The 25,806-nt window shown below is 38.4% G+C and overlaps 1 protein-coding gene across 2 annotated transcripts; it reads right to left on the bottom strand.

Moving 5' to 3' along the window:
- Positions 1 to 1,521: 1,521 nt before the first annotated feature.
- TIA1 (TIA1 cytotoxic granule associated RNA binding protein) lies at positions 1,522 to 25,487 on the bottom strand. 2 transcript variants are annotated; one of them, XM_077805854.1, is made up of 13 exons: positions 25,287 to 25,487; positions 16,685 to 16,781; positions 16,120 to 16,218; positions 15,547 to 15,601; positions 15,341 to 15,373; positions 13,973 to 14,060; positions 9,932 to 10,007; positions 8,713 to 8,821; positions 7,736 to 7,831; positions 7,555 to 7,639; positions 6,769 to 6,892; positions 6,057 to 6,199; positions 1,522 to 4,754 (listed from the first exon to the last, which is right to left on the bottom strand). In XM_077805854.1, exons 1-13 carry the CDS (start codon positions 25,310 to 25,312, stop codon positions 4,631 to 4,633), a joined length of 1,155 nt encoding a protein of 384 aa, XP_077661980.1. In that variant the 5' UTR covers positions 25,313 to 25,487; the 3' UTR covers positions 1,522 to 4,630. The 2 variants fall into 2 exon arrangements, with proteins under 2 accessions (XP_077661980.1, XP_077661981.1); XM_077805855.1 differs by lacking the exons at positions 1,522 to 4,754; positions 6,057 to 6,199; positions 6,769 to 6,892; ... (2 more) ...; positions 8,713 to 8,821; positions 9,932 to 10,007 and adding an exon at positions 10,086 to 10,821.
- Between the last annotated feature and the right edge of the window lie 319 nt (positions 25,488 to 25,806).

Here is a 25,806-nt window from a genome sequence, read left to right as displayed (position 1 = left end):
ACTAGTACAGCTTGGTCAAGCTTTTCTCAAACACTGAGGGCTAGAATTCCCTCCCAATGAAAGCTGAGGATTCCAAGAGCTATGGTTTCAAGAAAAACAAAGCAAGACTCCTTGTAAAGTCATGAAAGGCGGCAACAGTGTGACCCTTTCCAAAGCAGTATCACTATGTTGCAGTATTTAGATTGTGAACATTACATGGGAATGTGGTTTTTTCCTGTATAACTCTCCAATGCATCACTGTCTTCGTCTGGTCCACAGATATATTGTTATAGGAAGTCATTCACAAAAATTCCTGTGGATAAATGAAGCAACAATTATCCAGCTACACACTTACCTTGCAGGGAGCGGCAAAGCTACTGCACATGTAGAACTGGAACGAGAGCTAAGTTATATTAAGTCGGTAATAGAACATGGCCCTGAGATTTACAAAGGACCAGAGCGTGATCAAGAGCCTCTAAGTTCTTATGCTGTTAGAAAAGTTTCAGGTTGAAAAAATTCCTACTTCTAATTCCCCCCAATTACCAAATATTAAAACAGTGTGCCACTGATATATCCCTTTTAGCCAGTGGTGCTGATGAGCTATTTTACTTGCTAGATCCTAGCAGAGAGTCTAGTCTGGTGACAGTCAAACACAGGCCAAATTCTTATTGTCAATGGGAATTATGCCTGCAAAAGGAATGCCATATCAGCCTCCTCGTATGTGACAAGTTAGTGGTCATCAGTAGTCGCCTGGGCATGGTCGGGACTAAGCATTGTCAGCCAATACCATCTACATGAACAAGGGGATTTAACGTTTTGTGAATACAGAAGCAGAGACCATTAACTGCTTTAAAGTAAATTCTATTACAGATTTTCTACATTGAAATTAGTAAGTAGTGCTCATAAGCTGATTTTAAGTAACTTGGAGAGGAAGGTAAGTGACAGACTGGTTATCTGATTACTTCTGACTCTAAAAAACACCTTGGGGCACTAGAAATACTTAAACTAGTTTATCCACGACCTCTACCCTGGACACATGCACAAACCATTAATTCATTAACAATCCAACTAAAAGCTAACAAATTGTGAAAGTGACATCAAGCTCACACCTTTGGTATGGTACTCCTACCGTACTGGGTAGCATGCTTTACTAATATCACTGCATAAATAAATATTTTGTTTGAAGAGTAGAATTCCATCCAGTAGGATGCACTACATTACTAAACTGCTGTATATAGCTATTGGTGAGTCATGTAATAAGAGTACTGGGCAGGCATGCTAGAGCCAAAGGGAACACAAATATGAAATCAAGAAAATTATATGTATTAGCACAGAACCAGGGCTACACCTTTAAGCACAAACAAATTCAGAGCCAGTATGATCACTGAGGAAACAGGAAAACAACTCACTGCCAGTACATACAGCCCTACTGCATTCTGGCATAAGGCTTAAAATAAAAGGAAGCATCCTCTTAGTGCCTGCTTTCCCCCTGAAGTACTGGAACCTCCACTGTGACAAGCAAAATAAAAAAAAAAAAACTGATAAGGTTGGGAATATGCAAGTTCACAGTTTTATTAACATCCTTAACAGCTTTAAAAAAAAGTCACCAGTCGTGGAGTTAAGAGTCTTATACCCCTAACCACAAACATCAAAATACATTCATTCAAGTGTAATTTAATGTTTCATACAAATCTGAAGTGGGCTGCTAATGCAAAAACCATTCCAGGCTGCTACCTTGGAATTAAGCCATTTATCCTTTTCTGTTGTGTGTTTGGGATTCTGCAACGCATACCTTACATATCAAGGCAGCTGTGTCATTTCTGTAAACACCAAAGCCTGGCAGAAGTGCAAATACTCAGAACAAAAAATAAAGGGAGGAAGAAAGGAGAGCACTGGTAGGGCAGAGGAATGTGTTCAAATGATTGTCACCTCAATATTGCTTTACGTGTTTTGTGGAGTGGGTGGGGGGGGGGACAAACGGGATACAACACTAATACAAATATCACTTACGGCCCTCTCTGGCTCCCAATGCAAAACTCATGAGAGCACGACAAGTTATTTCACTTAGTAGGTTTGTTCTAAACATTGGTTGATAACAAATAGCATGGCGTAACTTCCACAATGTACATTTAGCAAGCTTTTTATAGAGCTGTTTACACCAAGGCCATTGCAAGGAAAAATACAGTGCATTGGAAGAATTCAAGATGTGTCTCATTCTGAGAATACACTTCACAACTCTAGGCCTCAGAGAAATAAAGAGGTATCTTCTCCATTTACAGATCAGATTTTCCCTATTGCATGTGACCTCTCATTGGTTCATTTAAAAAAAAAAAAAAAAAAAAGAGGTGTCCCCTTGTCTCTTGGAGTCTATAATTCAAGAGGTATTTCAGTCCTCAGCAATCAGCACAGGAAGCCCTCCCCCACTCTGCTTTTAATTAAACCAAGCAGTAATGTGTACATTTTAATGACAGGAATCACAGTACATTTTTTAAATTTAGACAGATGCTGTTCATGCAGTCAAAATAAAAGAGGTAAAAATACACATTATGCATATATTGGTTTTAAAATCTGTATTCAAATACAGCACTGAGTGAAACTCCAGAGCCTACTCACAGATATGGATGTTCTTTGGGCAAAATATGATACAGCATAGCTGGTCAAGCAGAAAGTAAAAATGTATGTTTGCATAATTAAAGTCAGAATAGAGCCCTAACCTAGAGTAATCCATAGAAGTGAAAAAAATAACTGATATACTTTGTGAAACATTTCACTTTTAAGCTTTTTTTTGTTTTCTGTTGTTGTTGTGAGTCCTATTTGCAAGAGTTACAAGGGGGAAAACATTTCCAAGTACAAAAGTTGGTTTGTATTCACCTATCTTTAAAGCCAAGTTTTAAAAATAGCTGCATAGAATAGTTCTCCAGAGAGTCACACACACTCAGGTCCTCCACACCTTACAGAACGTTGGCTACGAGATACAGGCCAACACAATCTCCTAAGAGATTTGCCCTATACCCGCCTTCCCCTCCCCCAACCCTCCCATTTTCTAATAAAAATGTTCAAAATTTTGAACAGTCCAATATTACATCCCTAACTGGGGGGGAGGGAAGCCTGACCTCATTCCTGTCCCACTCCCCACTATCCTCCATTATTACTTCATATGAGACCCTGAAATATATTGTCACATAATTGTCAATATAGCAGAAGTTTAATCCCTTGATACTCTGAGTTGCCCAACGGCAACTAATGGGGGAAAAAAAGGAATATGGGAACTCCAGAAGCCAAAGCTTAATAGGGATAATAAATAACATTACACAATGAAGAAGTTTTTGCTCTTTGAAGGCTGGTCAAGGAGGTAGGATAGAAAGTTTTTTGGCCTTTGAACATTTAAAAATGCTTTGCCCAGCTGGTCCTTCAGGCTAAACTGGAGCATTCCACATACCCCCCCGCCTGATGCTTACACATACAATGCTACAGTTTTCACAGCTCTAATTGTACATGTTAAAATCAAGTCAACTTACTCTATTTGAGTAAAATTTACTATCAGTAAACAGCAAGACTGATTTGTTTTCTACATACAACTTTGTGTCTTTTACAGTTTCTTAAAAACAAGAGCGGATGACTTTGTATTCAAAAGACTACCAAAGTGTATATTTGATATTCACATGCAAGACCCAAAAAAACCCTTAAAAACGTTACGCATAAATCATGTGAAAGGACTCTGCAGCCTACCTTTAAATAAGGAAACATACAAAGTTTGCTAACTTTTGTGCAAAATATTAGTTTGCTAAAATATTTTACATGATAATGGATATGTGTAAATATAGATTGACAGAAAAAAGCTGGTTCTTAGGAATTTGTCACATTGTGGTATTTGTAACAGGATTTTATATTCCCTAGTACACATCAAAGTTTATCACTGAAGATAAAAATCCTATAGAACAAATCCAACAGGGATTTCTCTAGGCACCTTCTCATGTAGAACACAATGTGACTTCAGTTAGATCCATCTGAGAGTTGTGCACACAATTTTATGCTGAGCATCACATTATCCTCATGTCATAAGGCAAAGACAACTGTTTGAAAAATGTCTAGATACAAAATGATGTAAAATAATTTATATTTGAAAACCCTGGTATAAACAAAAGTGGAGAGATGGACACTTTATACAATAGGCTATTTTTAAAACAAATTTGTGCACAGGCTGAAGATTGTAAAGAACCTTCAGAATTCACACAGTTTTGGCTTTTTTGTACAACTGTTTATAATACATTTTAAATCATTAGGAATGCAAACTAAAACTGCACACTACTTCAGAAGAAAAAAAGTTTGACTTTGTGCAATTTTCTGCCCCAATTTAACAGTGGCAGTAATCCCTGCATTTGTTGTGTTTCAAACAAGGATCTTAAGAAACACACATCAAAAGGAGGAAAAGAAGGCAAAAGTTGGCAGACATCCAGCATCTAGTTTTTCCTGTTTTTTTTTTTTTTAAAACAATGTGGATGACAAATAGTTTCATGATTAAAATGATTTCTTTAAATAAATACACTGTATCTGACATTTGCGCTGACTTGATAAATCTAAGTAAACAAAGGCTTTACAGCACTTCTTGTTGCCTCAAGTCACTGGTGTTAGGTTCCAGAGTCCTTTTCTCTCACTGAGTTTCAAAACCTGCCATGCGATATCCAGTTTGATTAGTTAACACACTTCCATTCTGCCCCTGAGGTGGCGGAACTCCGTAATTTGCACCCATCCATGCGGCAGAAGACTGTGTCTGACTGTTGTGGAAGGAGGGGGAAAGAGAGGTGATTACAGAAAATGTATAGTTCCAAGAGACTGAATTTACATAAAGAGATTGGAGAGGATAAGAACTGCCACACTGCAGTGAAAGCTAATTAGATACTTTCCAAGTTTTGGCCAACAGAATCTTAACCAGTAAATAGAAAAATTCCTAAATGTAACCCCAGCTCTGCGCACTGATGTTATGGCTTTGGGCAAGTCATTTAGGACCTTACTTTAAAGGCATGCCAAGCACTACTGAAGTCAACTGGAACTATAGATGCTCAGCACTTCTGAAAAAAATTCAGGCCAATTACAGATGGGAAAACGAACAAGTTCAGTGGAGAGAAAATCCCTCACAACACTTGTCAGTTAGATTGGTGTTACTTAAATGTTTATAAAGTGTAGCTATGAGTATAAGCAAAAGAGGAAAACTGTTGACAACAAAGGGCAGTAAATGTAAAAACAAAGAATTCAAGCACGAATTCTGCTCCTGTATGTAGCTGAATTTTAAAGAGGGCCAGATTGTTTTATAAACAACACCTGTAGTTATATTAAGAGGAGGATGCTATACCTCCTTGTCTGGACTGGCATGGGAACAGAGGCGAGGAAAGCGTAGAGCTCAAGTGGCTTGTTGCCACCAGACCCCTCAGAAGGGGTAGTTCAGTGGATTTCAGTCAGTATAGTAGATTTGAGTTTTACTACTGGTTAACAGATCTAGCATTTAAACCCTGAAGTATTCTGCGTAAGAAACCAATTTTCAGATACATACTTAATATAGTATCCATCATCCCAAAACATGAGTGCATACGCACAGACCTCACTTCACCCACAACTGGGAAGTAATGGCAGCTGTTTGAAATAACTAAATACTGATCTAAATTTAAAATTCAAAGGAATTGTAAGTTATCATAGTGTAATTACCAGAGTCAGAATTTGGCTAGGACAAAGGAACAAAATGTGCCTATATTTACACAAAGTTCAAGATGACCATTAGTAAAGAGAGAGTACTAGTTTGACCAGGACACTACATTTTAGAGTAGGTGATGTATACAGCAGCCGGCATTTTTCCCAAGGGTAGTAGTCCCTTACACCCTGAAAATATTTCAAGTATGGTAATTATTCTGCCAACCTAAAATTCCTCTTGTACTTTCAGATCTGATCTTTTTACACCAGTTTACAATGGTATAAAACTTCCTTGGACTTCAATGAATCCCAATTCAACTGATGATTTCCCCCAATGCAGCATCATTCTTGGCAATTTATTTATAGCGCACAGATCAGTTAGCGTGCATACTCACTTAAATCCCTGCTGATTCCATGCCTGTCCATACATTCCATATGCAGGGACTTGCCAACCATTAGGCATGTACTGACCAATTTGCTGTGCATTTCCATACCACTGGCCCCACTGGCCATAAGCCTGTGGATATCCAATTTGATTCTGCAAAGAAAGTTGAAATATTGAAGACACTACAGTCACCTATTGATGGAGAAACTCCTATCTATCAAGCTAGTCTTTCATCAAGAACTTAAAAGGTCTTATATTCTAATACCTCATTTTGAAGGTTATTATAGAATTTATCTGGGCAACTCCCTCTAACACTATATATATGAAAAATCACCCCACCTCCTGCACACACACATTTTGCTGATTATTCTCTGGAGTACAGCAGTCTAATATTACAGATAACTCTTCCAGAAAGCACTGCAGGAAAGAGCAAAGTTGAGATTTAGTCAGAAACTTAAAGCTCTTCCCACTCTTTCTTTATCATTGACCAAAGCAGGTTTCCTCAAGTTCCAAAGAGTTTAATTTTGATCAAGTATCTTAAAAGGCAGATATCAGGGACCAAGAATTAATTTGGGAGGTCACATGAGCCACGTGACCCTGAAATCCACAACCCACCACCCTGAAACTAATATGTATTTCTGTGCTAGAAATCTGTTAAGAATCTCATTAATAAGATCACACTAATCACCATCTTACAAGGCAGTGTAAATCTGTTCTCTGACCTGCTGGATTGGATTGATCATATCTGGTGTTTCTTTGCCCCAGTAGCATTTCACAACGTGCCCTTCTAGAGCCGTTCCATTGACAGAAACAATTGCACGTGCTGCGCTTTCATGAGAATTGAAGCTGTTAAGGTACAAAAGGAACATCAATATAAACCCACCCTCCATACACCTACAGACAAGACACTTGAAAGGAGACTGTCAGCCTAAAAGCGTGCTTGCACTTTAAGAAGTTTTAAGAGTTTCCAAGTTTGATTACAAAAAAACCCAAAACAATGAAAATAATCGTTTGCAGGAGAAACTAGTCTTTGCAAGGGAACTCCAATACTGCAGCATTTATTTGTACAGAAGATTCAGAAAGCAAAACTGACCCATCTAGTTTCACTGTCTCACCCTGAGTGAGGGGCAAAAAGTAAGTAGCACACAGGTTAGGTAAAATCTGAAATTGTGTTAAGCTGCATTGTTTGATTATCTACAGCGCTGTCAGTGAAAATAAAGAAAGTGCATTTAAAAATAGGATTCTGAATCTGCAAGAATCATATCCAATACGTACAGCTGTGAAATGATAAAAAGAAAAGCAGTACATCGTTGTTAACTCAGATCAACATTACCACACAAACAAGATGAGACTATAGTTGAAACTGTAGACACTGAAGGATAGTCTAAGTCTGTCTAGGCTAGTTTCCCACTAGAAACATTCTGAGGCCATCTGACACCAGTGCTTAACATTTTTGCAAGGGAAAGGTAAAAGTCACATTTTTAAAAGTGAGCAAAAATGTAACCTACCGTATAAAAGAGTACCCTTTGTCTGGGAAGACTCGAATTTCCATTATCTGCCCAAACGGAGAAAAGGTCTGGCGCATTAGCTGTTCTGCAGTGTAGAAAAGGTAGACTATCAAAATTAGGAAGTACTTCTGATTTTTAGATCGTTTTATGAGGAAACCCCAAAATTTAGAAGATGCCATACCTGTTAGTCCTGAAGTAACACCACCACAATATACAGTGCAGTTGCTTGGGCTGGACTGATTTACAACATCATCGTAAGACAGCTGTTTGGTGTTTGCTGTAAAAAAGTTGTTTGTTTTTTTTTTTTGAAGTTTTTCATTTAAGCAAATGATTTACTTTCCTCCTGTCTTCAGAAGTCTACAAAGAGCAAGGATCCTAAGGCTTTTTTGGGTGATGCGTAAAAGCATACCAATACATTTTCTCCTGTAAATCTTTAATTTTACCATTAGTCTTAGCTTACAAAATATACCGCTATAACATCCTCCCAAGTGCTAGTTTAGGAAGTGAGAGAGATGTAAAGCAAAGAATTGCAAGCATTAAAAGGGACATGAAAAGTCAGTGAGGTTTCCCAACTGAGTCATTTTTGCAAAATAAAGAAACAAAAGTGCACGCCAAAAGGAAAGCTACATTCAAAATACACGATGATCTCAAATAGGAGACATGTAAATCCCAAATGATGAATGGTATGGATTACTGATGCATAAAATATTTAAAGGAATGTCATTTAAATTAAGCCCAAAATTCAGGTTTATAAATCTACTTTTAAATACACTTAATGGAAATACTTCCTTCCATCAGTTTAAGTCTAAACACACTCCTCCCCCACCCTGTATCTTCACCACAAAAGATGCAACGCTGGCAGTGCATGAAAACAAGTTAAATCAAAAACACTACTGTCATTGTCCAAGGTGACTGAAATGCAAGATTGAATAAGTGCTGAAAAGTAACTGAAGGGTTTTTAAATACTAATATTGTTAAAATGTAAGGAAATGTGTAAGTTATAATTTAACATATTTCTTCAAGCAAAATCTTTACTTCTGAATTCTACAGGGCATTGAATTTTTTCATGATAGAAGCGCTAATACTTAGAACTAATACAAGGTTTTATTTGCTCCTTATTTGGGTGGGGGCAAGGTGGACAGAAAGCTAAAAACCTACATTCATATGTACTCTTTGGAGCTGGAGGTTTTCGTGTTGCCCAGTTAGTTCTGATTTGTCTTCCACCAAGCCACTGTCCACCCATCTGCTGAATAGCATTTTCTGCATCCTGTCCATAGGGGAAAAACATTTTTCAAATTCTTTTTGAGCAACACCATATTAAAAGCGAATCATTGTAAGTCTGTCAGACTCAGATATTGCCAACTTATAACAAATATTGAAATAAAATCCGTGCTTCAAAAAGATGTTTAAAAGACAGGATTCAGGCAGTTATTTTAGGCCAAACTGAACGTATCCCATGAAGAGTTATGCACTCTTGTATAGCATGTTTGTTCAGTTGCTCCACTAAGCTGAAAGGCTGTAGGAACATTCCTTCAGCTAAGTCTCTAGCTCTCCCTCATCTGCACTTAGAATAAATCTCTCAGACCTAATATTTTAACCTGGTCTGGCCTAACACCAAGAAAAGTATGTGGTTTTTTTTTTTTTTTTTCAAAACTCCCCCAATCTCCCATTGTCAAAATATACTGAGACCACATAATGGCTTGCCCTACTTATTCTTCCCTCCAAAGTGTATTATTTCCGAGTGACTGAGTGTGAGAGAGAGAGAGAGAGATTTGGAGCCATAACAAGTTATTAGTACCCTGCCCATAAAGAAGCTGTAAGTAGGAATGTTTGATTATTCTACGTTTAGTACTAAACTGGTTAACTCCATTTTCCTCCCTTTATGTTGAATACCCTCCACTTCAGGCCAATAATAAGACTATAAAAACTGACTAATGATGTAATACAAATCCTATAAAGGTAACTCCAAATAGAAGTTGCTCTAGAGATTAGTGCACCAGACCTTTAAGCACTAAAACACTGCCATTCTGTCAGAGCCAAATAACTCAGTCCAAAGTAATTTGTATTTAATGTAAGAAGAAAAGAGTAAAATTTTCAGGTACAAGTATCAGCCTCAGTGAGTATTCTAGTTTTCATCTCTGTACATAAATACTTTGCACTTACATAGGGATAATGCTTGGAAAGTGCTAAGTACTTTATAAACATGAATGAAGCCTTATAATATCACATGAAAGATGGGGATAATACTACTTACCTATTTACAGGTCGGGACACTGATACAGTACCAGATATAAAAGGGACCAAAAATGTTCATGTTTTACATAGCTGTTCTCTTTAAAGCAACTACCAAGATTTTACAACTCATACCATCACTTACCCATTTATTGAAGAAGGAAACAAAGCCATATCCTTTGGATTTCCCTGTTGCCATATCTTTAACCACTCGTGCATCTCTAAAAAGCAGAAGCAATAGCCAATTTAGCATTTTTTAAAAAGAACTTGATAAAATGAAAGTGAGTCACACACAGAGCTCATTTTCATGTTTCACCTTTATTAAAGTGAACTGTTTAATGCACCAGCAACATATTCAAAACAAATTCCTCCTTTTCTAAACAGAAACATTACTAGTGTTTTGTCATGTAGTAGCAAAATTAAACTTAATTTTGTAAACATGCAAATCAATAGTTTCTCTAACAAACACATATTTTACAATAGTTGGTTCCCAGTTCAAAATGCTTTTACATATTGTTAAGACACTAAGCATGGTCAAAGCAGCTATTCAAATGACTCACTTAAGCCACACAGCTGACTAACATTAGCTGAATGGCTCTCTTTAACCATGCAATTTATAGCTTGCTAATTGCCAACACATTCTACCTACTCATTAAAAATATAAAATAGAAAAATGAAAAATAGGAATTAAAAGGCATACGTCGCCTGTTAACTGAATTCTTTAAGTTTCTCAGGTCAATTCGTTACCCCCTTTTTGGACTGTGGGCAGCTGTAAATTTTGAAAAATTGACATTTTCAGAAATGGTTGCATTATCGAAGGAAATAAAACACTAAAGACATTTACGTTTTAAACTATATACTATTATAAAGAATTTAAAACTGCATTCGCAAACAGCAATCATACAGGATTGATTGGAAACTACAAGATATAAAGGCAAAATTTATAAAAGTAAGTAAGAAAACTACAACGTTTGTCCACTGTGAACTGTAGCTTGTAGTTAGCCATGGCAATTCTGTCCATTCTTCAGAGACACTCTGCAAAATAACCAGAGGCCTATTATTTGAGATTGAGTAAAAAAAAAAAAAAGGAGAGACCCGGCTACGATAGCTAAACCCCATTTGTGGAAAGTTTGATTTTATTAAATGGTGTTTCTCAGGCAAGTCGTGTACAGTTAGCCAAACATCTAGTACACACACACACACCCCTATCCTGCCCTCCCCAACCCCACAAAAACACAGGCACTTTTGAAAAAAACAAGACAAATAAAACCAGTCAGCAAGTCATGCAGTGTAAAGTAAAGTCTTTATAAAATACGGTTTAGATCAGCTAGATGCACAATATTCAGTACTCCAAGGCTGGCAGAAAAATCATAATGAGAGTTCTATGATGCCAGTTTTAAAACCTTGTAATAATTGCATTCTGTATTAAAACCTAGTTCTTCTACATATACGGCTATAGAGAATATGTAGATCACTGAAAGACTCAAATTAAGACCACTTCCATACACTACAGAATGAAATGTACCTTAGCCCTTCATGAAAAAGTGTTAAACTGCTTGCAATTTTCTGTGTTAAGAAAGTTTGAATAATAAGTTACAAATTGCCTGAGAACAGTCATTTATGTAATCTTAGATCAATTTGCTCTGCACAGCCTAAAAAGGAAATAAAAAACTATGCTATACTTACCCTCAACTGAAAACTTTGAAAATAAGACTTGAACAAGTGAAAACATGCACACACCAAACATAAAGGGAGACCACAATAAAGATGTATGTATTTACATTAGAGATTACGTTGTACAAAGCTACCAAAAATTCTTAAGTGCTAATCATGTGTTGGTTCAACTTTGATTATTTCACAGAAAACCAGGAAAAAAAAATCTCAATCACATTTCCAGGAAATAGTCAATAACTAAGAAGAGTTAAATATACAAAAAAATATTTTTTGTATCATTTTACAAATATGGAGCATTCTTCACACATTTAATTGAGTAACTGTGTGAAATCAAAGTCCCACTATTACTATTAACCCTTACTTCTTTAGGACAACAGTTTATAACAAAGAGGGCTCTTAAATCCTTTTTTTTTTTTTTTTTTGCACGAAGAGTCAGCTTGAGCCAAGGTGACCTAAAAGGTTTCTCAGATAGTTTGCCCTACAATTACGTACTGAATACCCCAAAGAGAAAGGATAAGAGGGTCACTCACACAAGTTATTTGAAACCTGGCTTTAAAAAAACACCAAACCTTTCAGCCCTGCCAAGTCTGGATAATCAGCTCTCTCACTGCAGAGTAAATCACCACTACCAAAATCTCTCTTGGAACAAAGCGAATGATATAGAGGAACCCAGTAATCCTGTCGTTTTTCAGACATGTGGTACAGAGTTTTAAGAGTTATTTTATACTATTACAAACGCCCCTCAGAGGAACTGATAAAAAATTAAGGAAGCACGTTTAAAATAGCCTATGTTTGGAACTAACCCCCCCTTTACACTCTGAGTATCGGATATAAACTACAGAGTAAGGCAAGGCCTACACTTAAAACACTAGAGTGGCACAGCTGTTCTAGCACCACTGTAATACCTCAGTGTAGAACTAACCAGTGACAGGAGGGATTTTCTTGTTGCTGCAGATAACCCACCTCTCCATTAGGCAGTACGCTAGGCTGTCTACACTGAGGGTTAGGTTGGTTTAACTACATTTTTCAGAGGTATGGATTTTTCACACCCTTGAGAGATGTAGTTATGCCAACATAACTTTTCAGTGTAGACCAGCATGAAGCCAGCTCTCAAAAAAGCCTTGTGCAGTTGACTGCTAGAGCAGTATTTTGGGGTGGAAAGAGGACTGCAGCTCTGAAAGAAGATCTACCTAAAAGTATCTCTCCTACATTTCAGTGTACCACTTCCTCCTTCCCAGACTCTAATCCTTCTGGACGAGGACAGATAAGACCTACTTTAGAAGCCATGTGTCATTCAGGAGAGTAGATGTTCAGCTATGTGAAGCACTGAACCTCCTCCGCAAGTAAGTATACCTGCTACCTCTACAGAGAGAGACAGTGATTAAAATAAAATAATCTAAAATATAAATTAGTGTTCTCTAAAATGAGACTCTCCTGTAGATCAAGTTTGAAAACCCTACCATAGCAAGAAATGAAACTAGGATTTAAGTCCAATACATTGGACTTCATAAGAAAAACTTGTTTCAAATAAAAGCAATCACTACACAACACTTCAAAGCACTCTTATCTTGGTTACCCCACCATCAAGGAGCAGCAATCCAAGTACAAGTAGTTAGTTACAAGTAAATGAATTGTTTAAAATTGGAGGAAGGAACAAAAAAGCTGCTCTTAGCCCTGCTACAAAGCATGTATTTTTCTATGCTTTTCAAACTATAAGCACTACAGCTGTATGTTAATACAGCAAATAGTAATGAGTACGCAGATAAAGAGCTGTGATCACTACTATTGATCAGCTTAGTCTTTACATATATTGTTCTACTTGTTAACCCATCTCCCCACCTTACTGTAGCTCACTTGTTTCTCCCATCCACCTGTTAAATCTTGTCTTTCACACTCAGATCTTTGGGCCAGGGACTCTTATTTACTATGTTTGTATAGTGACTAGCACAATGAGGCCCAAACTGGTTGTGGCCTTTAGAAGCTACCACAAGACAAGTGTTGCACAATCACCAAACTGATTATTAAATTAGAAGTATAAACTATTTTATTTAACAGAACTTTCATATTAAATACCTAGACTATCATCAAAAAGCCAAAATCTGACTGAACCTGAATATGCACATGGAATTTGATTCATATTAAACTATTTTTTAAAGAATGATTACATGTATGATTACATTTAGTGGCAAAAGAAATACAAGACCCAAGTCAGAGAAACTACCCAGTATGTCACCCTCCAAGTTACATGAGGATTTCTACAGTATAAAAACAAAGCTAGATGTACAGTGAATTTTTCTAAAAAAATAGAAAAGAAAAACTGACTGCTGGTGGGTAATTTTGTTATGTATCCCTACTTACTCAAGTAGAAGAACTCTGAATTCTCTTTATGAACACAAAAAAGTGTGTGTTGCAGTCATTTCAGCAACTTGACTGGACTTTTACTTACTGTAAACACAAGCTTGCCTCCAGTAAAAGGTAACGTTTAATTTATTTGCCCTAAGAAATCACTTACGATATTCTTCCAAATGGTGCAAAAGCTGCTTTTATATCTTCAGTTGTAATTTCTGGACTGAGGTCTCCAACAAAGACATGGAAATGGTCTTATTGGGAAAAAGAGAAAAAATAATTTACAAGTTTGAAGAATGTTCCTGGAAACACAAGTAGTACAGCAACTTTATATTGCATTAACTTCCATATATCTGAGAGCTACATGGGAAACTAAAATCCTTTACCTATCAAAGGTAACATTTGTCACTGCTTCAGATATAGCCATCACTTGATGACAGTACAACAAAAGCAATAATTTTAAGGATAATGTTGTGATGTACAGTATTTAACTCAAATTTTGTATTTTTGTAGTTATGTTCATAACCAGTCACTATTTTACCATAGAAAGATTGCAACTGTTTACTTAAAAGCTAAAGCTTACTTTGAAATCTAAATGTTACAATAGTAATGTTAAAATTCAACACATTTACAGATAGTTCATTAACTATCCAAAACTTTACCAACTAAAGCATTTAGTGGTTTTGTGAGCAATGTAGAATAAATTTGCTTTAAAAGTAGGATGGATATTGAACCTAGCTACAAAATATTTGGTGTAAACCATATTTTGTGAAGAACAAAGAAATACCTTGCATTGCAATAGTTTGATGTTAAAGAATTTGACAGTTTTCTCAAAAGTCAAACAGTTTTGGTTGCCCAGCCATTACATCATGTGAATCCATGTGTATTCAATATAAGTGAATCCATGTGCAAGTGAACTAAGACTGAAGGCAACAGATGAAAAGAGTAATCCTTCACTTTATGTCAGAGCCATTAAAAAGAGCACTGGAGAGAAATAAAGATCCCACATCTCAGGATTTTTTCCACTTTGATTACACAATTTTTCATAAAGCATATTTTAATAGTTAACACTATACAAACTAAATTGTATTAGAGCAGGTGTGAAACTTACAAATCCATTACAATACTAGTTTGGTTAAACCGCAAATTCTTAAAAGCAGTTTAAGGCTGGCCAAGTACAGAAGCAACACACTGGGTTGCCACGAAGGGGGAATTTCAGAAGCAATTTAAGTACTCCAAATGAGTTTGTATGGAGCAGCACAGACAACAGCCTTGAAGGCAGCTGATTATCTTGCTCTCATAGTGGGTGAAATTCTAGAATAGCAGTCATGACTAATGGGGTCAAAGGACTATAAGAAGCAGCACCAGAATGAAAGAGTGGACAACAGACCACATTCTGATGCAATGGGGAAAGGAGAGGGAAATCTTGCCACAAACGAAAGAACAAAACAGAACAAAAACCCCCAAAATAGCTTCAGCTGGTTAGTGAATACCCTCGAGAGATTTCATTTTATGTTTAAGAAGATACAATTACCTTGTGAACGCAGTGTGCTGACAACGGTACTACCTGATGACAAAGATTAGATTTGTTCTTAAGTTTATTAACACAAACACATTTAATATCATCTTAGGATAATGATCAAAACATTACTGCAAACATTTGTATGGTGCTTATTGCTTACATTTAAAAACTACTTGTGCAAATAAAAAAATTACTCAGAAGCATAAAGGGGCACTTACTGCTGGTATCTTTCTTCTGGCTGCTGGGGGTTGTTGCCCAGTTCACTTTGACCTCCTACAAATAATATTTGCTAAAGTTATATCCAAGTAAATTGGAACCATATTCCGATTTTATTAGCAATTAATTTCTATACTGCAGGTGGAGAAGGTACACAAGTTTGCAGTGAAAGACATTAGTGGCTGAAGTTTCTTGGTTAAATGTTCTATTTTCAGCTACATTAAGCCATTTTACAATGAAGATAACTAACCTATCTTGCTTTATTGCTCTGCTAGTCTCTCTCACCTTCAAGATCAATGGAATTAAAATATTTATTACAATCATTTTGACTTCTTCCCTGCCCCACTTCTGTGCCCAACCCTCCTATGAACTGTCACTATCCAGTTTTTACCACCACAATCAAAGCTCAAATGAAGTTAAAAGTTCTTCACTTTACAAGATAAAAAAACAGGAGAAAGTGTTTACCTTTTGTGGCTCAGTTCTGCTTGGGGTTTTGTTTATTTTCAAGATGTTTCATCCACATCATTGTATATATTATTTCCACTGCAACTCACCCTTTAGACATGACAGCTTACCTTACCCATTATCTTCCGTCCATTCATAGCAGCTAATGCTGCAGCCGCGTGACGATGCTCATAAAACTCCACAAAACAGTATGGATCATTTCCAGCTGTCTGTTAAAAAAAGCACATTTATTAAACATTAACACCCCCTCAAATTTTACCCAAAGTGTAGCTGGTGCCCAGTTATATTTATGTCTGAAAGTCTTAGCAATTTAGAGAAAGCTTACTGAAACAGCTTTAAGCCAGTCACAATATTAACAACATATTAGAAAAATATTTTAAAACTATGCTATGGTAGGCATCTTGGTTTGCATGTTTTGTGCCTCCGCACGCCCTTATGATATAACAAAAAACTAGCAACCAACGTTTGAGTCCAATTACATCAAATGCTCTATACCTTTTACAAAGTCATACCCATCACTAAAGTTATACTGAAGTTTGCATCAACAAGTTAAACTCCTCAGCATCCTTCTTTAAATTTCTTCATTGTACTCATGAAAAGTTAAATGTTTGGGAATTTCTCTAAACTGACATGCTACAAGGAGTGGGAAAAGTTATCCAAGTAAAAGGCCCTTACATCCATGATCATTTTGCAGTTTTTGCATGGTCCAATCTGGCTGAACAGCTGGAGGATTAGTGCCTCAGTCACATCTCTTGACAGGTTCCCTACATATCTGTAAGATTAAAAAAGTTTATTTACATGTTCCTTTTATTTTCTCCAGTCAGAATTATTAAAAACGAAAACAGGAACTTCTTGCTGAGCCAAGCATAATCCCTTAATTTAGCAAAATATTTTACTACGAGTTAGCAAATTCAACAGTTGTTCTGAAAGCATTTTTAATATATTTACATGCAAACTACATTCTAATGTCAGATTATGAAGATACTCCAATATTAAGACGTTCAGATACTACACTGATGAGTACAGTATAAAAACCTAAATAGCATAGATTACATTTTCCCATTCAAACCTAATCCTTGCAAGAAATGTTGGATTGATAGCTTTGGAGACTGTTGTCATCTGCTGATTAATGAACAATTAGGCCCAGATGTTGCAAGGAACTCCATATGCATATACTTGTGCCTGAGAACATCTCCATTGACTTCAGTGGAGCTCCATGTGAGCACAGGACTCTCCAAATGAGAAGCTCCTTGCAGGATTGGGCTGCCTCACCAACGTGCTTCAGCTCTGGCATGGATGAAAGCTACAGCCATCTCCACACGTATTATCTGCATTATGGTAGCGTCTAGTCCTCAACTGAGCCCCATTATGCCAGGTATTGTACAGACATATAGCAAAAATATAGCAGTCCCTGCCCTATAGAGCTAACCACTATAAATAAATAAAACAAAGGGTTGGAGAAATGGAGCGTTATCCCCATTTACAGATATGAGAAACACAAAAAGCTGTATCCACACTGTGGAGATAACCCCATAGCATGCAGACAGCCTACGCTGACAGCGGGGATTTTTCCCATCTGTGTAAGACCACCTTCTCCCTGAAGGAACTTAACTAAGTCTACAGAAGCATTCTTCCATCAACATAGCTGCATCTACACATGGGGCATTGGGGGGAGAGGTAGGCATAGCTATGTCATTGAGGACCACTCCCAAATGGCCTAGCTATGTCAACCTAACTTTTAAGAGAAGACCAAACCAAAGACTAATGCCCCAATTCAAAAAGGAACTTAAATAGGTGCAGTCCCAGGGTTTGTGAAGTGGGCTGTAGCTCACAAAAGCTTATGCTCAAATAAATTGGTTAGTCTCTAAGGTGCCACGAGTACTCCTTTTCTTTTTGCGAATACAGACTAACACGGCTGCTATTCTGAAACCTGTTACTATTCTATGATACTTCGAAAGGCCACAAATTTCTATCATCTGGATAATAATGGAAGACAAATCAGAACTTAAAATCATTTCAAATTCATTAAATAAAATCAACCTGCTTTTAATACATACTCAAATTCCATTAGCAGAACCGAAAATGGTTACTAATGTAACAGTTTAACAAGTTTCTCTATCAAGTATTTAATAGAGTATCAGAAAAACATAGGACAGGAAGGTACCTCGAGAGGTCTGCTAGTCCACTCCCCTGCACCCAAGGGAGGACTAAGTATTACCTAGACCAGGGGATCGCAACAATTTTTTTGGTGGCCTTGCTAGCTAGTAAGTCTACTGCTATGAAAAGTGATATTTGTATGTTTGTTATATCATTTTTCACAGTAGCAGACTTGCTAGCTAGCTAGGAGGCGGTGAAAAGTGATATTAACAAACATACAAATATAACTGTTCACAGCACATTTACAAAGTCCCAGCAAACTGGGGGACAAATTAAGCCCTGGATGGTGAGGTGACGAGTGAGGCAGCGGAGGCCAGGGTGATGGATGGGGGCTGGAGGAGGCATTGGGGGCCAGCGGGTCCGCGCTGAAGCCCTGCAGCCAGGGACCAGAGCCCACCGCCCCATGGCTGGAGCCTGCCACCCCAGGGCTGAAGCCAGAAGCCCGAGCTCCACAGGCCCCAGGAAGGTGGGGAACTCACACAGGCTGCCTGCTCCTCCAGAGTTTCTTGCTCCAGAGTAGGGGGCAGGAATCAACCTTTTCTGGTGGCCCCGGGGCAGGGGCCGCTGCTTTCCTCTATCCCCCCTAGCCACCGACCAGGAGCCTGTGGCCGCAAGAAAAGTCCCTGGTGGCCGCAGGCAGCCATTGTGGCTGCATTTGAGAAACACTGATCTAGACTATCCCTGACAGGTGTTTGTCTAACCTGCTCTTAAAATTCTCCAATGATGGAGACTCCACAACCCTCCCAGACAATTCATCATGCTTAACTACCTTGACAGTAGGGGAGTTATTCCTAATGTCCAACCTAAACCACCCTTGCTGCAATTTAAGCCCATTTTGTCCTATTCTCAGAGGCTAAAGAGAACAACTTTTCTCCCTCCTCCTTGTAACAACCTCTTATGTACTTTAAAACTGTTAGATTCCCCCTCAGTCTTCACTCTCCAGACTAAACAAACCCAATTTTTTCAATCTTCCCTCATAGGTCATGTTTTCTCGACCTTCAATCATTTTTGTTGCTCTTCTCCGGACTCTCTCCAATTTGTCCACATCTTTCCTGAAATGTGGAGCCCAGAAATGGATACTACAATCCAGCTGAGGCCTAATCACCGCGGTGTAGTTCAACATAGAGCATAAGAAACACAAAGTATTTGCTTTTCTAGACAGAGGGAATAGATGCAGTATTGTGTTTTAGAACCTGACTTTGGTTTACATTTGAACAAAAGATGGAGATGAGCAGTCTACAGCACATGCTAGTTAAACAAGCCAACTAAACCTATCAGTTGATTTTTGTACATACGTGTTTAATAAGGTAATTTTGTATGCTAATTGTTCATTTACTTCAGTCTTCCTTGGGTCTTAAACAACTCCATTTGACATCATAATCAAGATGATTATGCAAAGCAATCAAAAATGGTAAGATTTGTTAACTCCTTTTTGACAGGAGTCCTGATTTCCATAAAATTTGCTTCACAGCAGCTAGTGTCAACATATTAACACTAAAAAACCTGGGACTCCATCTTAGTTCTGTGTTTGAGAGGGCCAGTTTAAAACGTTCTTTATAATATTCAACTGTGTCAGTACCAAGTTTCTTTAGAATCGTGCCTTTATGGCATTTTTGCAACCTCAAGAGTTAAAAAGATTCCTATGACAGCACCTTCCCACAAACTATAAGTTAACGTGGCAAACCTTAGTGTCAGAAAATGGTGCCTGGCACAAAATACACTAAATAAAACACAGGCAGGCAATACAAACAGCAAATTTCCTGCTCAGTCTGGGTTTTTATACCAACAACCGCCAGCATTGCATCCGAGCACCACAATATGCAGGCTGTGTTCTATTAATGATCTGATGATAAAATGTAAGTTAAGGACAAAGTGACAGCCTCCTATTAAACTTCCTGCACTTATAGCAAGCTCAAGATGGATTTGTAGCTTTAATTTCTTCATTAGGAATCCTGTATTAGAGCTACTTAAGGTAGGGTTTTTTTTTTTGTTTTTTTTTTACATTTTTCTAGATAAAAGGGCTTAAATAATTTATAAACCACAACAGAATAGGAGCTCAGTATATGAGACGTAGAAGGCAGACACTTTGTCCACTCAGCTACCATGCCTTTAATTAACTTCTACTGGAATTTAATGCGTTTTGGCCATCTGCAAGCATGAATAAAAAAGTAATACATTAAGAAAAATGGCAACCTTAAGTATGACCCAGGGACTGTATTTTAAAAAGCTACACACCTGGAAAATTTCATCAGGATCAGATTGTAATGTGTGTGCTGATGTTTTGACTAAAGCAAGGATTTCTCTGCATCTTAGTGATAAAGATTTCTCTTATAAATAGTGCAGCTATTATAATGTTTAAAGTGATATTAGGTGGAGTAATTTAAATAAAAGTTTTGGTAGAAGAGTCCAGATGTTCAGTAATCAGTTGAGTAACAGCCCCACCCCACATCAAATGTAGTCCTGCACCAATAGTGACTAGTGACTTATATAGCGTTGCATTTAAATTATTACTGTACATTAAATTCAGTTTTCAGAGTAACAGCCGTGCTAGTCTGTATTTGCAAAAAGAAAAGGAGTACTTGTGGCACCTTAGAGACTAACCAATTTATTTGAGCATGAGCTTTTGTGAGCTACAGCTCACTTCATCGGATGCATACCATGGAAATTCAGTTGTTTGAGAACTTATAGCCTTGCACTGCTTTCAAGGTTAGCTTTATTAACAGCATAAAAGTCATAATGTTTCCTAAAAACTGAATATCTACAAATTGAACACTCAGTGAATAATGTTTCCTTTTCACCTGCATAATTACATAGCAATCTAAGAAGTTTCTAGGATGTTGGATTTAGTTGTATAATCTCTTGGCAGCCATACAAAACTTTATATCAGCTGGAGCTGCAAAAATATGTTCCTGCAGGATCAATATCTGCAACATGAATGAATGGTGCTACAAGTTTTCTGACATCTTAATGTCAGCGACGTCTAATATCAAAACTCAGTTCTTCCTGCATATGTGTCTAGAATATCCAGTTCTTCGTGCATATATGTCTAGAATTCTGTATACATATGCAGAATGTCTTAATGGACATGCAAGAGGCATAACATCAGAAAAGCAAACAATGACTCGCTAAATGGTAGTGATGGTCAATGGAGAAAGCCAAAATGGAAGCTGTAAAACATGCAAGTAGTCTCAGAAATGTGAAGTAGAAGAATGGGTTAAAGATATCAAATTTCCACTTCCCTTACTTTTCAATATAGCTTAACTCCAATAGTTGCGTACCTCTGCTACCTAGTCTCAATGGCTAATAACTTTGCAGATTCTTTGCACTTATTGGCTAAAGAAAGGCATGCAAAGTTCTGAGCTGGTATCAAACATTCCTAAAATATTAAAAGCTCTGGTCAAAGAGTTAACAAGAAGCAAAAGGCTGAAAGAGTTCATAAATGTAGTGTTCATAAAATGGACCAGCTACTATCATATTATTTGGGAAACTATGCTTAAAAAGTATGCATGCGTAGTAAATCTAAAAACAGATTTGTTAGAGAAATATTTCATATGCATTTGAAATAAAAAATTCCCAAATTCTATTTTCAAAAAAACTGACACTATGCCAAGCTAATCAATATAAGACATACTAGAATGGGTGGTTTTCCATAGCTGCTGCTTCAGTAGACCAACAGAGAAAAACTACGCTATTCTAAAGTGGACTGATTTTTTTTTCCATAATTTATTACTGAAGTCAAATATGCTAAATGAATTCTCTAACATGTTAACAGCGTGGTTTAGTTTAAGATTTGGGGGAGCAGCAAAGGTGTAATCATAAAAAATATAGCTCTGAAGACAGACAGTATTGCTTGGTGACAATAAACTACCATCCTACTAACTGTTCAGCAGTTGTCAGTAGTGCCAAGTTTAAAAAAAATTAACTTACTACTAGTGTTACATTTGTATGCACGTCAAATTCACAACAAGACACAAAATGGTAGTACTTTAAAGTATGTGAGGTTTATTACTGGGGGATGTGATGGCTTTACAGAAATAAATTAACAATACCTTATGTGGAGTGATGGCTGGCAAAATAAGTTGCTAGATTGCATTTACATTGAATACCCCTCACAAATACACTAGAGAAGTCATAATTTATTGGGCATCAAGTTAAGTAGTGAATAACTAGTGAAATTTAAAATGGAACTTAACTGTGCTGTGTGCCCGCAAACTGAAAGCAGCATCTCTGGTTTGAAAAGGACACTATGCTTTCCTGCAGTGGTTCTCACCAATGCTGTCCACCCAAGACCCATCTCCCATTGAGCAAAATGAGAAGGACACAGTGGTTGTGACATCGCTTCACCCTGATTGAGAACCCCTACTTTATTGGCATTGCACATGTATACTGGAGTGTAGATTAGGCTCACCTGCTACATTATAACTCTTCATTGTGTTAATCTAAATATTAAGTCATTACCCATTGATATTTCTATACTCCACTATCATTTCTACAGGCTTTTTTCACAGGGAGACAAAGCTACAGTAAAGCTACTGTGGAGAGGCAATGACAGATTAAATACATTAAGGGTCCAGTCCTGCACTCCTAAGTGTAACACAACTGAAGTCAGAAATAAGCATGTACACATGCAACAATTGCAGGAGTAGGCACTAATATTAATGATTCTTCTGAGCTAGACTGGCTAACCGTTCCAGCAGAGGAGGGAAAGTCTCTCCAGATATGGGAATATTATGGTTTTTCATACCCTCCTAACTATACTCTTCATTAATTAACTGGTACTTATTTCCTCAGTGTAGGCTTCAGCTGCTTCTGTGACGTTCTGCAAGTGACCCTAAAACTTGAATGCTCAAACATTTATTTAAACAAAATCAGCCGTTACATACCTTACTATGTAAACATAAATAGGCTACTCAGGGATTGAGTTACTTAAACAATATAGCTATCAAGCCAGCTCAGCGGAGCTTCAAAGTATCAAGGCTTTAACAACCTCATATCAAAACATTAGAATTACATGAATATCTTTATAAAGAAAAGGCTGTTTAAAAACAACCTATGTTCTCCAAAAAGAGCTACTAGAAACAACTATTCTAAGAAAACCAGAAAGATAAAGTTTAGAAATTGACAAACACCCAAAGACATGAGTGTTCAATCACACTGTCTTGCTGCAGTTGGATAGAACACTAATTTAATCCTTCTATGAATGAAGATTTTAGGATTTTTGTGTACAGTTTTACTAACGCTATCAGCTATTCCAAATAAACTCCAGACTCATATGTTGGAAAGTGTCCTTATAGTCAATATCTTGAGCATGTGAATATTGCAGACTGAAATTTAAATTAATGGCACAATATTCCAGATGATCTAACTGTAACTCCCCTGAAACTGACTCAAAAAATTATTATTCTCAGAATATTGCTCAACAGCTATTTTTTGCAGGTCAGAAACACATTCAGGCTTTTGCAATAAGCTGCATGTATTGAGTGCAGATAACTCATTCTTTAAAGCAGAAGCAGTACACTTGAACTAACTGGTGAGACCATTAATCAAGACTCCATATGAAAAAAATCAGAGCAGAAAAATAAGAACAATAGGAAGTTAAAACCTGAGTATGGGGCTGAAAATGTTCTGAAAACAGATAGATCACATGTTTCAAGCAGTTGAAATGGATAAACTGAAAAGATAATGGGACCTTAGTATTTTTTAATAGCATGTTTACTTTATCACTTAGGAAAACAAACTAGAAAAGTTAGCGCAGGTCACAAGAGTCCCATTTTCCTGAGCAGCAAGTCAGCCAAGACATTTATCATGCCCATGGGACATGTGCAAAGCATCATTCAAGGGCAAATGCAGGAACTTTACCCTCACTTTTGGAAAGATCCCCTCCTTCTGATTCCCCTTCACAACTCCTACCTAAACATCAATACACCTAAAGGTAAGACATTATAGATGGTGGCAGCAGCCTAGCTGGGAAAACAAGTTAATAGAACAGCAAAGCTAGAGATCAGTGAAATCATGAAGTCTAAGCATTAAAAATCACTCCAGATAAAAATCTGTCAGGAAGAGGAAGGGGGGAAGAAATGTAGACAAGAGTTATACCTCCAGCTCTCCCATGTATTCAAATGGAGCCAGTTGTGTGAACTGTTGATTGCTTTGAAAAAGCTACCAGATTTTCAAAGCAGTGTGTTAACGACGCCCACATTACAAGGAAAATTCCTCATAATTTACAACCACCGTCCCCATCTCAGTTTATTTTAACAGTACATTGCCCTAGTATAGCAAATATCTCTGAATTTATACAGATTTACCCCTCCTGTACATTTCCTGAACAGCTTTAGGGTCAGTCTTCATGAAATGGAATCTACTGCGAAGTTGGGTGGTGGTTGTAGTCGTTTTAAACTATACAGGCATTTGATTATTGTTTTGGGGTTTTCGCTCAATTAGAAGTCAGGATTATTTTGAATCCATTTAAAAGGTCAGGCTTCGCGTTTGCAAATTGGGTTAATACAACTGTACAGATACAAGCAGACACAGATTAAGTCATATGCTCGGGAAAAGGTACACACACAATCCACACACACACACACACAAGCCTTTCAGAGAGAGAAAGAGAAAGAACGAACGAACAGAGGGAAAAAGAGAGAAAAATAAAGAGGACAGAAAAACCTTGACTAGGAAGGAACAAAGCCTTAAAAACAGCAAGGGGAAAAAATTGGGGGAAAAAAAAATCAGATAATCAATGGAGCGAGGGCACTGGGCGGTTTGGGTCAATTCCTCAACCCCTACCTCCCCCGGCCCCCAAGCTCCCTCTGAGGGAGTGGGGAATGAGGGACCCACTTAGCCTAGGGAAAAAACACCCATCTGCCCCCCTCCCCCCACAGAGCCGCCCCAGCCAGCCCCCCTCCCCCCCCCAACCTTTCCCCCTCCCCCCAGCCCTTCCCCCTCCCCGAGCTGCCCGAGGCGGCGGAGATGGAGTTGCCCTCGCCCGTGACCGGTGGCGCCGGGGGTGAAGCAGCCCCAGCACCCCCGCGGGGAAGCCCCTGCCCGGCCCGAGGAGGGGGACCCGGCCCGGCCCCTCCCCGCGCAGCCGAACAATAGGCGCGATCGCCCCCTCCCCACTCACAGGGTCTTGGGCATTTCGTCCTCCATGGCTCCACCGCTGCCCCTCCCACCGGGGTCTCCTGCCGCGCCGCCGCGGCCCAGTCAGCGCCTGGGGAGCCCGAGCGCCGCCGGCCCCGCGAAGCCCACAAGGCGGACAATAAGCCCCGATGCGCCTCTCAAAATGGCGGCGGCGGCGGGGGAAGGGGTCCGGCGCGGCCGGCTCAGAGAGGGGGGGGGAGAGCAACAGCGCATGCGCAGCGGGGTAGCCCGCCGGCCGGCAACAAACGCAGGCGCATTACTAACCTCTGAGGCCCGTTCCCTCCGCCGGCTCGGGCATTGCATACCGCATGCGCGCTACGTCATACGTGAGCCCTCTCCTTCCGCCGGTTTCTTTTCTCTCCGCCTTCCCTCAGCGCACGCGCACTACCGGCCGGTGGCGGTTCCTTCTTTTCCAGTCGCCTAAATGTTACCGCAGTCTCCGGCGGTGCGCTGCTATGGTTGACTCCTCTGCTGCTATAATTAAGCAGGGGGGTGGGGTGTAA

The sequence above is a fragment of the Eretmochelys imbricata genome, chromosome 26 (genome assembly GCF_965152235.1).
Source record: "Eretmochelys imbricata isolate rEreImb1 chromosome 26, rEreImb1.hap1, whole genome shotgun sequence".
Lineage (NCBI taxonomy): Eukaryota > Metazoa > Chordata > Testudines > Cheloniidae > Eretmochelys > Eretmochelys imbricata.
The sequence above is the reverse complement of the archived record's forward strand: the minus strand, read 5'-3'. Positions and strand labels throughout refer to the sequence as shown.